General features: G+C 41.2%; 1 protein-coding gene across 1 annotated transcript; it reads left to right on the forward strand.

The window, feature by feature from the left end:
* Positions 1-834: 834 nt before the first annotated feature.
* Positions 835-5,935, forward strand: LOC121700747 (gastrin/cholecystokinin type B receptor). Its single transcript, XM_042083946.1, has 3 exons — positions 835-848; positions 3,496-3,524; positions 4,776-5,935. The coding sequence occupies exons 1-3, from the start codon at positions 835-837 to the stop codon at positions 5,933-5,935; spliced, it is 1,203 nt and encodes a 400-aa protein (XP_041939880.1).
* Positions 5,936-16,274: the final 10,339 nt, after the last annotated feature.

A 16,274-nucleotide genomic window follows, 5' to 3' on the forward strand; every position in this document is an offset into this window, starting at 1 on the left:
TCTCTTTCTCTCTCCCTCCCTTCCTTTCTCTTTCTCACTGTGCATAGCTCTCTAGCAACAGTATGCCTGTATCGACTTTCTCTCTCTCTCTCTTTCTGTTTAAAGTGGATAGTCAAAGTTCTCTCTATCCTTCTCTCTCTTCATTCGTCTCTTTCTCTCTTTCTGTTTAAAGTGGATAGTCAAAGTTCTCTCTATCCTTCTCTCTCTTCATTCGTCTCTTTCTCTCTTTCTGTTTGAAGTGGACAGTCAAGGTTCTCTGTCCGAGTCACTACCCTCCTTGGTGGTAAAATGGGGGGGGGGGGGGGGGGGGGCGTTGCGCAATAAAAGCGCATACTTGTAAAAACATCTCTTCTTTCAGTCTCCTCTTCACTTTTTCTCACTCTTCATTTCACACTGTGAACTTCCTTTCCCACCTCAAGCTCAGTTGGATTAACATACAAATCCCTAATAATAATGATAATAACAACAACAATAATAACAACAACAATAATAATAATATTAATAATACTACTACTACTACTACTACTACTACTACTAATAATAATAATAATAATATTAATAATAATAATGTAACAGCAGAAGTAGTATTAGTAGTAAGAAGTTGTATTACTGCTTTAAAGAAAGCAGAAAACATGAGCATGCATAGACAAAAGCAAAAAAGGAAGAAGAGAGATCATTGCTAAAGTACCTAAAACAGACTCAAGATGCATTTCAATTGCACAAGATCAAAATACTGTTACACTGGGCTAATTACGCTCCTAGTGATTTCCATTGTGCCTGTATGGCATCACTGCTGCCAGAGGAGTAGAGAAGCGGAAGTTCTGTGCGAGCACAATGCACAGACAACGGTGAGACTGGATGCACTGAAACATTTATGTATCTGGGACTGTGTGTGTGTGTGTGTGTGTGTGTGTGTGTGAGAGAGAGAGAGAGAGAGAGAGAGAGAGAGAGAGAGAGAGAGAGAGAGAGAGAGAGGGTGCATGGGAGAGAGAATTGGTTATAACTAGATGTACCGCATAGCGGTACAAAATATGACCGCCACTCAGTCCTGTACATCCGTTCCGCGAACATAAATCACACTTATCAATTTGTATCCATCTTCTACTCCATCCCCCACTCTTGAAACTTTTGTGTATGCTTGTTTGGCATGCCTGTGTGTGTGTGTGCGGCTGCACAGCAAGTAGCTATACTGGTGCTGCAAAGGTGAATAGATTTGTAGCACTAGCCAAAACATTTGTAGCATTGTTATAAAACCTTTAAAATCTCTAAACAATCACAAGTAGGGCAGTTCATCACAGTTCATCTATTGCAACTGGACTGATGAAAGGTCATGTAGGCTACACCTGTAGGCTAAATTGTATTTGGGGAAAGCATAAGGTATCAGTTTTACATTTATTTATTTTTTTATTTTTTTATTTATTTACAAACAAAACAATCCCTGTTATTTCCATGCAGTTTTCAACAGCTATCAAGAAAAGAGGTCTAGCCATGGATTTTTGTGAATGTTTCTTCTTCTACATATGGACAATTTTAGTCATCATTAGTTCATATATTCAACTGTATTGCCAATGCACAAATTAAATACCAATAGTCTAAAACGAAATGCAGTTTGACATCTAACCAGTGGTACAAATAACTGACATGTCCAAAAGGGCCTTCTGATGAAATGCGTCGCTAGATTGTTCACATTTTAACGGGCCAAGTTGAGAGCTGCGTCCGTTATTGTTCGTGGGAAAAATACTGATTTCAACATTGCAACTACTGAATCCATGGTCAGGGACCACCAGCAATGTCCTCACGGACCACAAGTGGGCCGCGGACCACTGGTTGAAAACACCTGGCTTACCAAGCGGACTTAAGCTGCCACCTCTTGACGAAAAGTTGTAATACATTTCACCCAGCTGCGTGAATCACAGAAAGCGCGAATGAAGTGGCCACTTCTAAATGGGACCCACTGTACAGTAGCTGAAGGTCTGTAGCTAAAGCAGCCATAATGAAAGTGTTATCATTGTTTGGATACTTCCCACACACACATGCTTTTTAATCGCATAGACTACAACTACCAAGCTGGAATCAAAGCACATCGATTCACCTCTCACACCCTAAACGCACTTCAAACAAACAAACAAGCTCGGTCTCACACATATGCAAAACTGTATCAGACGTTACGTAACGTTAGTAAATCATCCATCGCACAGAAAGATTTTTGTAGCACGTGCAACAGATACAGCTCTGCCCTGGATACATCTCTCAAAGTGCGCTCTAAAACATTTGGTTTAAATGGAGATGTAGCCTAGATCATCACTGGTGCGTTAATAAATCTACATTGTGACGAGTTGACACAAATGATTCACTTTGACGAATTTATGTAGTCTAGTCAATTACGTTGTCTCAGCCCTATAGTTACTTTACTTTGAGCCATGCTCTTCCTTAACGTTAGCCTACTTGAAACACCTTTGAAAATAGAGGATTGTTTGGGAATGAACGTTAGCTCAGATGCTTTTTGAGACTTTTGTGGTCTTAATGCAACATTTTACAAAGCACTGACAGGGCCACCAAGGACTGTGAGCGAATCAACAGCAGAAAAACCTATTTAGCAAGCAGAAATGTCCCAGCCTGTTTAGGATGCTTAATAGACAGGTTATCTTTCAGGTAGGCCTATATTTTCCATTAGAAAATCATCACGGTAGCGAACGTGTTGTGGCTAACTCACTTAGCTCCTGTAGGCTATTGTCAGAAAAGAAGATGACCATCGAAAGATACAATTACAGCGCTGATATCAATTTGCTTGGTAACCGCATGGTTTTCTACAAATACACTGGTCAATAATCAAATTGGCCTCCATCACTCAACCAATGCTAACGGTAGGCCTAACATTATTTTACCTAGGTCGTAGGCTATTGATAGCCTACAACTTGTATAAGATTAACGTAGCCTACCTGCAGTTAAAACCAAGCATGTCCGATAAACATTCTCAGATTTATTTCGGCTTCAAGAAGAAATGGGAATTACATTTCATGTTAAAATCATCCTACCCTTATTAGACATTCTCTGCGGTAAACTACAGTGTTGTCCTTGTAGGACGCGTCTTTCCAACCCACTTTAGATTAACTTCCAACAAAATTACGTCTCACTGCAACGATGCGCCATCTGGTGGACAAACGACTACGTAACGCCAATACTGGAAATGCAGCCAAATGATGATGATGATGAATATTTGGTTTTCCTTTAATCCTACTGAATTTGTAAGTATGTATCAGCCGTTCTAATTGCCGATACCGATAGTTTGTGCGTGCCTGTGTGTGTGTGCGTGTGTATGTGTGCACCACCATCTACAGGCCAATGAATGTACAGTCACTAAATGTATACATAACTTCATTTTTTTAGACCCCCCCCCCCCATGGATGAAATTCTACGAAACTTGGCATACCCCCAGAGAATGTCAGGTTAATCATACACATAAATGTGGTGCAGTTCTGAACATCTTAACTGAAGAGAGGGGCAATTAAGCAGAATGTTATTGCATTTTCATTACCGGGGGGGTACAAATCACAAATGAGGCTGTGTTGTGATTTGAGATGTGGGCCCTTGAGACCAACATACCATAAAAATGTCTTCATCCTTGTGCCACGGTTCAGGTAGTTATTTAGGAAAAACGGCATTTTTTGGGTTTCGGGGGCCCAGTGCGGGGAGGGAGTGGCCCTCGGGGACCAAACGTAAAAGTCTAGGGGGGCTACATACCCACCAAATTTCATGTGCCCCGGTGTTTCGGTTTCCCGGGTATCGTTGACCAAAAATTCAGGAAGGAGATGACGAAAAAAAAAAATAATTGACAATCCCTATATGATCGCTTCGCTAGCGTTGGTCATATTAATGAATAATGACACACAATATGTTTCTTTACATCCATGTTTCTAACTAATACATTTTCCTTACAAGTTATGGTTTGCATATCTTCATGGTTATTGTTATCATGCTCATTTAATTTAGTCTGTCAATAATAGTTTGCTTGTGTTTTATTTAGGTCACATGATTTCACTATAAACTGTTAATGTTAATTGATGTCATTATAAGTCGTTTTGGACAAAAGCGTCTGCTAAGAACCATAACATAAACAGAAACAGAAACGACAACAAAGGCATGAGGACAGCCGTGGCAACAGGTAGCCAATCAGAGACCATCTCTGCAGACTGCAGCTCTATCAATAGAAAAAAGTTCCAGTATCTGAAAGGTTTCTAAATGAAATGCGAAACGAAGCAGTGTGCCTTTCGCATTTCTTTGTTTTGGGATAGCGTTATTCCTCAAGCCCATCTCTTTGACGATGTCAAGGACGGCCCGGGGAGCCAACAGGAGGACGCAGCAGATTGCTGCCGCTTCTAGTTAAGCGGAACAGCATCTCCGGACTACGCGAGAGTGCGCACAAAAGAACTCTGCTGTCTGTCTTTCCAATCCGGGATGCGCAGGTGCCACTCCACGCAGTCTCTGTCAAATGGAATGTGAAAATGTGTATTCTCTTCGACATTTTTTAAAAGAAGCCAAGTTGGATGTTTCCTTCATGATCTTTGACTAGGCATGAATTAAAGCTGGCGACTGTAAAGAAATCCATAATTTTCAAACGCTTTCTGAAAAGGGGGAAGGCTGCGTAAAGATGAATATCTCCAAGGTTTACTCAGACTTAAGCAAATTGTTTTCAACGAATTTCTCTGCTTCTGGTCACGTCGGTGATTACAACTACAGTCTCCAGGAACCTTTTCCTTTCGGCATTGATTTTCTTTTTTCTGGACACGAACCAAGCACAATAGTTCTTGTGATAATGTATATTATATCCTTCTTGGTTGGACTAACGGGTAACATTATGGCACTACTAGTACTGACAAGGAGAAGGAATCGTCTCTCCGCCGTCTCAGCGACCAGGAGACTTTTGGTGAACTTGGCGGTTTGTGACATGATGGTTGTGTGCGTCTGCATGCCAGTGAACCTGGGGCATCAGCTGTATAACGCGTGGGTATTTGGAGACTTATTGTGCCGTGCCGTCCCATTTGTACAAGCGGTGTCCGTGGCAGCAAGCGTTTTGAGTCTCGCTGTCATAAGTCTGAACCGCTACTATAGCGTTCACAACCCTCTCCACGCCAGGTCTTTCTTCACTGGTCGAAAAATTATTTGCATGATATGTGTGGTGTGGACATTATCGTCGGGCTTGTGCCTGCCGTTGATCTTTATGAATGCAACAAGGACGCTTGATTTGCTAGACGGCGCTCACAGTATAACTGTATGTGTCGAGAGCTGGCCAAAGGTCAAACTGCGCCAGGGGTACAACTTCTTACTGTTCTGTGCGTTATATGGATTCCCGGTCTTGTTTAACCTCGCCATTTGTTTTATGACCGCGTGGAAGTTATGGAGCTCCGAGGATAAATTTAAACAACCCAATAACATCATTACACAATCCACGTATCGGTCCAAAACGCGCAAGAAAATTGCAAAAATGGTCATTGCCTTAGTGTTGCTCTTCACTATCTCGTGGCTACCTCTTTATGTTGTGGACATCTGGCTAGATTTCAATATACCGACGACCACTGAGCATGACCCCGTAGAACAGGTTCGGCACGAATGGATACTGCAAGGCAGACCCTTTGCGCAGTGGCTTGGGCTCACGAACTCAGCCCTGAATCCACTTTGCTACTGCTTCGTGGGAAACCTGTACAGGTCGGCTAAAAGGTTCCGAAAGAGCTACAACGAGAAATTGTCTTCGATCTTCAGCATGCAGCAGTCGTCTGTAAGCAGATCTAACTCCGAATACCCCTCTTTTCGCCGCGCGTCATCCCGAAGAGGCGCACCAGAAGGACATGGCTGGACTAGCTGTGTCAGCCTCAAGGAAAAGCTAACCAAAAGCAAAAGCATGTCATCAATTACAGTCTTAGAGACCACATTTGACTGATTCATGACTTTAATGTTAGTTTGGGATAAACCAACTTATTGGACGTGACGTTTTCTCTAATGTGGACTTTCTTGATATCATTTTGTCTGTTGCAAATGGGCTGAGACCCGTCACTGGATGCGTGCTATCATCTTTCAGGGCAGCTATTTAGCTATTTATCACCATCGCATTGTAATTTGAACGGTGTCATAGGTTAACTGTTGACCCTTCATTAAATGATTTTGAGTCTTTGTGCTCTTGTCTTTGCTTTTAACCAAGACTATCTGCAGGACTGCCCCTGACAATGTCATGGCCCACATACACGTCAGCAAATTACTTTAATGTAATTTAATGACTTAAAATTATATTTAAAAACGAATCCATCTATTCGGACAGAGCTAATGACAGGTCACTATAGTCTGTGGCCCCCTCAATAATGGCTTCATTCATTCTTGTAACGATAGGTCGTTTTGCATGCTATTTAAAATGTAATATTTCACTGTGTTGAACACCTTTGTATTATTTTTTGTAGCCTAGGCTCTTAAACCCAGGCATGATAATTAACCAACAGCTAAATGCAAAATAAACCAAAATGACATGTCAGCCTCATTCAAAGTGGTCACTAGAGTTCCACTGAAAAATACATTTTTAGCTAAAAAATGAAACGAAGTCCTAGCTCAACAGCACCATCACTCCCATAGCTCTGACGTGCAAGAGCCCACCGCTTCTGTCAACAAATCATCTCCTGCTGTCTAAATTACGGGCATCAAGGCATCAATTTGGCGGGAGAGGATGTCAAGTCATCTCGTAAGACAGCACATCTCTCTCACTCTCAACCAACGAAGTAAATGCGCTCCGAACTGAGACCTGATCCGGGTAATGGGCGGTTGTATATTGAGCAGGGAAGTGTGGGCTTATGCAAACAAGAAAGATGGATCCGTGTGGATGGAAAAAAAGATGGGGGCCAGGCAGGATGAGTCCGAGTGGCAGTCGGGCGCAGGGAGCCAAAGCCGGGATTAGGAGCGTTGCTGAGAAGGCCCTATCCATTATCCTGGCTTGTCTGACGCTGCCCACCAACTTGGTCCAAACCGACAGGAGAGACAGAGAGAGAGAGCGAGAGGGGCCCTGTAGGAGTTTTCTGTGAGGTGGTGGATTTGTTTGATTTACATTTTTAGTCTTATGTCTTTGTTGTTGATTTAATAATTTATTAGGCCTACGTTTAATCATTTGTAGGTTTTTAAAGTTTTTAATCTAGTGAAGAAAGCTATTTCTTTATGCAAGCTTTCTTACAGTAATTCAACCTAAACCTCAGTTTGTGTTGTGCCCTGACAGGAGTCCTCTGGTCCTTCCTGTAGTCTGTCTGCCAAAAGACCGGATTATGTTGTGCAATTGCAAATGCTTATTTTAGCATTACAAGTGTTATGACATAATATAACTTCAGTTACTAACATTTTTAACACAGTCAATCTATTTTATCCCAGAGAAGGGCAGATTTCCTGTGAGCAAGATTATTTTGCAAACTTAACATCTGTGTTAGAAAAATGCCCATATAGTCACTAGCAGTCACAACATCTGAGTCTAAATGGTGACATCCTGCCTGTCTCTTGAGCCTAAGTATTAGAAATTTGCATTGATGAGGAGGTCTGGAGGTGCTGCTAATTAAGTTGTTTTTGAGGGCCTCTACAGAAATACAGTCATCTTCTTACCACTTTTCATGTTCAATAAGTCATAATATCTCCATAAATAGGCCTAAGTCTTGCATACAAGTGTAGAAATCAGTCACAAATCTGATAGTAGCCTGCTACACAACAGAAGGATTTACAAATGAGGGTTAGAAAGCAAAAGCAAAAAATAAATACAAACATTTCAGGCTGAGGCTGTGCAGGATGTAGGCTATTCTGAAGATTTCAGAATGTCTCAAATTCTCGGTGTAATAATATTCCTCTCTTTCAACTGAGACATCATGCCATAGTTGTCAATCAATTGATTTCTTCTCACACAGAGAGAAGGAAAAGCTTTGTTTATTTCAAACACCAATCTCAGTCCTATTATTTGGTAACACCTTTAGCAAAGGGTGGCTTTATAACACCATGTGGGTTGTGACTGAACAACAGGCCTTTCACGGCGATAGAGTTGCATTTGGCAAGGTAGGCCTAAATTTTCCTGCTTTCTCCACCTACATTCGCGCTTCTACCTGCATTCAGTTAAGGTGTTGCTTGGCAACCAATAACACTTATGGCGGAATCCCAAATAGTACTGATGGAATCAAAGAAACGCTAAATCAGATACAGTTGACAAAGCTAGACAATCTTTGGCTAATTGAGCTAGACAATCTTTGCCTAAATGAAAACGCAGCGTAATCCCATGGACATTTACCCCCCTCGCTGGTAATTGGAAGAATTACAGCAAATTAATGGCAATTTGAGGACATCATGGGTGAGTGTTTGCAAACAGCTGTAAACTCGTGACTTTTTTTATTTCCTCAGAAGACAGTATTTCATCGCAACCTAAATCACAGGCTCACAAACCGTCACAGAGCCTGCATTAAAGGGATTTGGTTTCAGACCTGGATGAGTTCCCATTGCTCGGCTCGGATCACACATGAGCTTTCCCAGAGAGAGGCATTGGCAGCGTCGCTTTTGTTGGGGTAGACAAAAGACCGTCATCACCGCGGGAGTGAGGGAGGCCACAGGTCCATCCATCGCTCAAACTGAACATTCTATTAACAGCGTTTGTTTAACCTGTGCTGCTCTCTCATTTCCTAGGTGTAAACTCAAGTCAGCTGGATGAGAGCCACAGCCTAACTGTGTGTGTGTGTGTGTGTGTGTGTGTAGTGTGCATTTAGCAGTAATCTTTCACATACCAGACAGAGCGCATCTGGAAGTCACCTTGCGCTGTGGCAGCTCAGCCTCGTCCCTGCCTAACCCAATCCAACTCTCAGTAAGAGTAAGCTACCAGCGGACTTGAACATGACCAAGACATATCACCGCGATCGAACATGGCCAATGTGCCAATTCATCAGAGACAGCAGGATCATACGTTGGATCACCATCACATCAGCCCATGGACCATTTCCCCTCTCCTATCTATTCGCTAACTGGATTACAGTCCGAACGTCCCACACACTAATTCAGTGCCTGACATTTATGACCGCCTAATGTCTGCCCAGAGAGATCCAGCGTATGTCTTGTTCTTCTCTTCTTCGCATTCGTACCAGAATAAGTTCGGCAGGCAGGCGGTCTCTTTCTTAAGAGAGTGATGGGGGTGAGCCAGGTGAAGTGTAGGGGGAAACCATGGAAACCACAAGACCTGTCACTGTCGCAGGGCCATTTGGAACATAGAATGCATGGAGTGATGCTTCCAGATCCTTAACACTCTATGGGAATTATTAAGAATATTAATTTTAAAAAAAGCAACCATTTTAAGTCTATTTAGTCCTAAAATAATTTTCCTGAGCTCACTTTCCCAAATTGACCGTTGACCTTTATTCAATTGATGAATCATAAATGGATTAATCCATTCCATCTTCCTTTTTTGCTGCCAATGAACAGCTCCATTCCCTTCTCTGTTCAGTTCAGTTCAGAGGTATACATGTACATTCTGCACAGAGTAAAGGGTTGGCTACTGTACAATGTGTATGAGACACTCGTAGGAGAACACCTGCCTATGGGGCAGCCGTGGCCTACTGGTTAGGGCTTTGGTCTCTGCCAAAGGGTTGCCGGCTCGATCCCCAACCTAGTAGGAAAAAAAATGTGGGCGCCTTCACTGCTCCCCAAGCGCTGCTGTAGCAGGCAACTCACTGCTCCGGGTTAGTGTGTGCTTCACCTCACTATGTGTTTACTGTGTGCTGTGTGTGTTTCACTAATTCACGGATTGGGATAAATGCAGAGACCAAATTTCCCTCACAGGATCAAAAGAGTATATATGCTTACATACTTATACTTAATAGGTTGGTGAATGCACCCTTCCCTTTCTGTGTTGGCTAGACCATCTTCCAGACAGGGACTGGGTAACGGTCATGAATCCCTGACTTCCACAACAACCAACGGTCTGTCGCTGGTTGAAGATTCTCCTCACTGCTTGGCTTTTCATTTATGTCTTACCCAACCTCTCTACCATCGCTCTCATTCCTGATGCTGTGTTCCACTCTTACAACTACCTTGTCCTCATCACTGCTATTTTCAATATCCTTACTACCCTCAGGAATAGGCATATGTTCCTTTCACCTTGACATAAAACTTGAAAACATCCTAAGAAATATGCGTAAATGGTCTGATGCTGCATAACAACAATGGAAAAGTAGACTGAATAATTATGGACATTTCTATCACTTAATAGGAGTTTGTCAGTTATACTGTACATGACATGGACTTGTTACAGGTTTTAAAAACAGATTTTTAGATATCTTCATGTGAAATGATTAAAATTGTTAGAAAACAGTTTCGGCTAATTAGTAATATTTCTTTGGTTGGGTTATTTTTATGTTTTATAGTTTAAAAATTGACTTGCTGTCATGCTACAGTTCTCATGAGACTTAACATGTGGCATTATTTGTCTCCTTTACTTCCTTGTAGCAACAAATGTTGTAAACATATTGAATAACCTTTGATTGTATTGGTTAAACTGGAAGTCATGCATAAGATTTTTGGAATAATATAATTGATTAAGGATTTGTGTTTTTCAAGCAGTTTTCTTTAGTATCATTTCTAAATGATGAAGTCCCATAGAGGGCTAATGGTTGTTGTTCAAGAGCAGTGCTTCTCATTCCGGAGTGCCCCCTGCCGTGCAGGCATTCCTATCCATCCATTCTCCAAGAACTACCAGTTTGAAAGTGATATGATTAAAGTGCTCTTGAATGGCTTGAATTGGTGTGTCAGAGCTAGTCCGCTAGTGTCACTTGATGCAGTTGATGCACTTAACACGCTGAGCAGAGGAGAGACCCCAGGAGCAGGATCAAGAGCCAGAGATGTAGTGGTCATAGATTTTAGTGGTCAGAGATGTAGTGGTCATAGATTTTAGTGGTCATAGATTTTAGTGGTCAGAGATGTAGTGGTCATAGATTTTAGTGGTCAGAGATCTAGTGGCCATAGATTTTAGTGGTCAGAGATGTAGTGGTCATAGATTTTAGTGGTCAGATATCTAGTGGTCAGAGATTTGGCCCTTTGGGTCATGATTATGATAAACAATCAATTCCTTTCACTTAGAACTAAAACATTAATAGTGACTGATGGCGTCCATCTGCAATATCATTTATGGTGTGCTAATTGAGGGTTAATTGGTGATTACTTAATAAAAGTGTCGGTAAAATATAGTCGCTTTGGACAAAAGTGTCTGCCAAGTACCATAAACATAATATTTTGTCCATCACATGTACACCCTCAAAGGTGTGGGTTTTTGAACATTCTAACATAAGATCCACAATAATTCAAGGTTCTAAAATTCTATGTTGAATTGAGTGAACCCAGATATTCTTTAGAACGTTCATATTCCAACATTCCTGTCACACCGGTTAATTACTCATTGCAGCATGTGCTAAGGGTGAGCATTTGGGCTCACTATCATGGCCTTGTAAATAATGGATCTACAATGTGTATTTACTTGAGAGATGCATTGTACCAAAGCCTGCTATTCATTTGCTTCAATTAATTTAGCCTGACATCCTGACTGGGCAGTTCCCCTTACGTAAGGAGGCTAAACTGATGGGCTTTATCAGAGCATCGGCTGTCCTCTCATCCAAGTCCACTGAAGGCAGGAACCACATAGCATGCATACAGCAACCACATGACCGCTCTATACTGATGCAGATAACAACAGATAACAGACACACACAGGCACTGCCCTCTACATCAATTCCGTTGACTTATGGGGCATGTCGGTCTAGCTACAAAGTCAGATGCAGGAGCTGCCTTGCATCCTAATTGAGATGTTCAAATGATCTTTAATCTACTGTGAGACCTGCTTAAGGTAGCTGTCAGCGAATTTAGAAAAAAAAAAAAAAAAGGAAAAAGCTTTGTTGCTCTGCAACCGTCCTCTGTGAGATATGAGGGTTCCCATGATACGAGAGAGAGAGAGAGAGAGAAACATCTCCACGCATGAGGCTGAATTTACACTAAACATCTTTTTAAATAGAATACAAATGTGTATGCATATATAGTGTGCTCTCCATACACTTAAGCCATTTGCAAACATTGTGTGTACACACTTTGTGCAACAGACCACTGAGGTGTTTTTCATCCTTTGTGTGCATGTTTCTCAGCAACAAGAGAGACATATTTTTTTATTTTTTTCCCCTCCTGAGCATCTTATTGAGTGGTTTCAGATGCGCACAGCGGTGCAATACAAACAGCTAAGGTAGAGTAAACATCTTCGGAGATGTGGCTTTTTATTCAACGATTTCTACACAGAATTCAGAAGACATTCTCAGCATTATATAACAGACAGGAATGAGAAATTGGGCTGGATGCGAGTCATTTTCCACTCTCTCGCCAGGGGACCTAAAAACTCTACTGCCTAAGCAACAGGTGTGTATGCATATGGCGTCACCATGTATAATAGCCGCTAATTGACAGTTTTGACCACACTAGCCATATGGGTAAGTGTGGGTGTAATAAAGTGTGATTATTTTCAAAAGAAGGAAAAAAAAACATTCCTTAAGGCCCTCAATGCCGTCTGTCACACACCGAGTGACTTTCCGTTCCCTGGGGGGCGTATAATCATCAATTTCCTCTGTACGACCGATATTTTTCCCAATCTGACCACATCAAAGCGTGGCTCGGCAGCGGGATCACAACACTGCACAGTGCAAAACACACATAAAACGTGTCGACCGCCGTGCGTATGTGCCTGAATAATGTATATCATCAACAGCCTCAGCGGCTCATCAAAGGCACTGGCCCTCATTCCTTATCGTGTAGTGGTGGGCAGAGGGAGACGTGTGGAGAATGCCAACGTCAGCTGCCATCCTAGAAGATGGCAGAGCTGGACACCTCTAAAACTTGAGTGAAAAATGTGGCAGAAAAATGTAAGGTTAACAGATTTGGATAACAGACTGTAGAGAGGCTTAAGTCATGAGAAGAGTCGATGATGGATTCTGCCTCAACATTGTTTGTTTTCTCTCTTAAGATCTCGCAAGCCAGATTTTGGTCTGCTGAGATAAAGTTTGGCTGGCGCTTCATCTTGATAGGGGCCTGCAGACCAGTGTGGAAAACAACAAGCCCGTAATGGCTAAAACCTCTGTGAACTACTCTGAAATAGCTTCAACTAATATGGCAACTGCAGTGCGATAGGACCACAGCTTCCCAAAAAATAGCCGAGAAAGTCTGACGAGGAAGGTTTGTTTCTTGGAAGTGTGTGTACTTCAGGGTTCTGTTGTTATTGACATGGCAGACATCCCCAGATATCAACAAGGCACTCTGAGACCTTCCATTACTGTGAGCACTGACCTTTGCCTCAGATGGGTTATTGAGTGCAGGTGATCTGAGGCAGTCTAGTCCATTAGATGTGGGCTTTTATCTGGTCTTTTAAGTCTTACAAGAATGAAGGTAACTCTGAAAAAGTAGAGGTGAAACCCCACTGAAAAAAGTTTAAAGAAAAGGCATTAGAAGTAGTGATGAAGATAAATGCTCTCATCATTTTTGTTTTATAATAAATGGTGTGCAACTGACTAAAAACAAACAAAATATTTTTGCTTATACCTACAGTATTTTAATGCACAGAAAACTGGGATACCTGGTAGCAAGGACAGTAGTAACATAGTGACTAAGGAGTTGGGTTAGTATGCAGTAGCCTTAACTGTTGGGGGTTCAATTCCCGGCATCCACCATTGAGCCCTTGTACAAGGTACTCAACTCCAAGTTGTCCTGGGGAGAATGGCCCTTGTAATGTAATTGACACATGTGAGTCACTTTGGATAACAGTGTCTGCTAAATGAATACATGTAAAGGTAAACGCTTACTCTGTCATTTGGAGATGTGGCATGCATTGACGAACATGCCATGTCGAGAGGATAATGGAAGTGATTAGAGTGAGTTTGTAATTCAAATAAAAAAACAAAAAGACTGAAAAATATAAATATAAACTTCATAAAATGTCACATACATGTTAATGTTAAGGATGCCTATCGGAGGAAACCCCTGAATATTTGCAGCACCTAAGAATTTTCCAGACATGGAGAAGGGTTCCCTTTTGCTTTTGTAATGTATAGACCCTTTCAACTGCATAAACAAACATGTGCATTCCTAAGCAATTTCTAGTGGCACAGAAAACAATATTATGCTACTGGTAACTTGGAGACTTTTAAGGTCGAGATTTTGTAGAGCATTATGCTAAAGTCTGATTCATTTTAATTTCACAGTATCTGCGTTGGTTTTGAACCAGAAACCCTCTGGGAACAGATTGAAAGGATCTATAATCAGTTTGCTTGGGGGTCCGAGTTGCTGCGGGGATTTTAAGTTGTGTACTGTATTTATAAACAAATATATAAATAAATTGAATGAATCAAAACAGAACCATCAAGGCCACGTCTCAGACGGACTAAAGGACTTTTTGGATATACTGTAAGCTCTGAGGGTTTGCGTCTGGGCTGTCTGTCTCAGTAGCTTATCAAAACCAGTCACACCTAGTCTACTGTCAAAACAACCACACAGAGCGTCTACCCTGACAGCCTGTCTATACGGGAAACGCTAGTTTAAGCTTCCTCAAGGTCTACAGTCTACCTTCTGAGGTTCACATGTCTGTGTCTGTCTGTGTGCTGTCATCATCACATGACATCATAGGCCAAAGGGTGAGTGAGGGAGATTTGTAACAGACACTCCCCCCCCCCCCTCCAACATAAGCATCAGTTCGTGTTTTAACAAAACAAAACAAAAACGCCTGTACTTCCATCACCAAGAATGCCCAGGGTCTAAAATGGTTCCACTCAATTAATTTGAACAGCTTCAACAGTCAAAAGGTGAAGCAACAATTTGCATTGTTTACAGTGGAGCACTAATGGATAGGCAATTACATTTATTTATTTTCACCAAGGTCAATGTACTCGCAAATGACACAAATAATAATTTAAGAAATTAGTCTATTTTAAAAATAGAAAATGATTAGTTTACACACTCACAGAAACACATCTAGAAAATGGACTGACCTGAAAATAAATGTACAAGTGTTAGTAGTTCAGCTACGGCTGGCAGGGTGAAAAGGGGCTGGAAAAGACATTAAAAATTGCAATTTATGCACGCTGTCAAAATCGGTAATCCTTGCAAATTGGATCTACTCTGTAATAATAATTTTTAAAAATAATAATAAAAACCTGTGCAGAAACAATTTAGCCTGTTCCTCTGAAATGACTTTTGGATACAATGTACACATTCATTTAAAATAAGATAATTATGTTGTATTAATCATTGTTATATCATTGTTCTGTTCTTGATAGAGGTCAGAAGTGTGCTTTTATTAGGCATGCTCAAAGAAATGTTGATCAAATTATTCAGGGTTTATTCATGCAAGAACCTACAAGGACTTTCTAGGCCCATGTTTAATTCAAGGACCCATCACAGATTCTTTTTTTTTAGTTACCGTTACAACAATTTTTGAATGCTACTGCATGTGGAATGAGAGAGACTCGAATGCTTGAGCACTTAATGAGCACATAAAGCGTCTTTGAGTGTCTTGAAAAGCACTATATGAATGAAATGTATTATTATTATTATTATTATTATTATTATTAATGCTTGACCACTTCCCAATACTGCAGTGTTCCAGTAATGGAGGCCTATGTGGTTTCCAGCCTCAATACTAACACCAACTCATTCAAGCACTTTCAATGGCGTATGTCTGCTCTTTCAAAACCTTTTTGGTCCTTTTCTGTTGTGTCCATCTTCAGTTTGCCCCTCCAAGGATTCAAAACCCTTGTGAATACAAGCAGTCAAAAGTAAGGACAATGAATGCAAAATATAAAACATCTCTGACATTCAGATTCATCCAAGGCACTTGATTCAGTGGTTCTGCTCACAATATACTCAGTCATAATTCCTATAGAATTACAAGCAGCAAAGGGAAGTTGAGTTATATGCACTGTTTATGTAATAATGCTCATACATCTCCCAAAAGAGAAGAGGAGAGCATCTCTGTGACAATTACTTAGTACAGGGAAAGGAAGGGAAGGAAATCAGTCATTCAGCAATGGCTATCTGATGATTCTGAAGGAAAATGAATCCTGGGTGATCCAAACGTTTATACAAACAGTACCACAAAGTCTATGGAGAGCTTTGTACACACTGTGACCTGTGTGGCCTATTTGACCATATAGTGTAGACAGGTTTCCCTTTTACAACGGGGCAAAAGATGCTATTTATTGTCCGCTGGTAAT

This window comes from Alosa sapidissima, chromosome 24 (genome assembly GCF_018492685.1).
Source record: "Alosa sapidissima isolate fAloSap1 chromosome 24, fAloSap1.pri, whole genome shotgun sequence".
NCBI classification, from domain to species: Eukaryota; Metazoa; Chordata; class Actinopteri; order Clupeiformes; family Clupeidae; genus Alosa; species Alosa sapidissima.

What these genes read in the sequence shown, in the direction of transcription:
- LOC121700747 (XM_042083946.1), top strand. An exon ending in ATTAAGCAGAATGTTATTGC is followed by an intron (nt 3,525 to 4,775) that starts ATTTTCATTACC and finishes TTGATTTTCTTT; the next exon opens with TTTCTGGACACGAACCAAGC.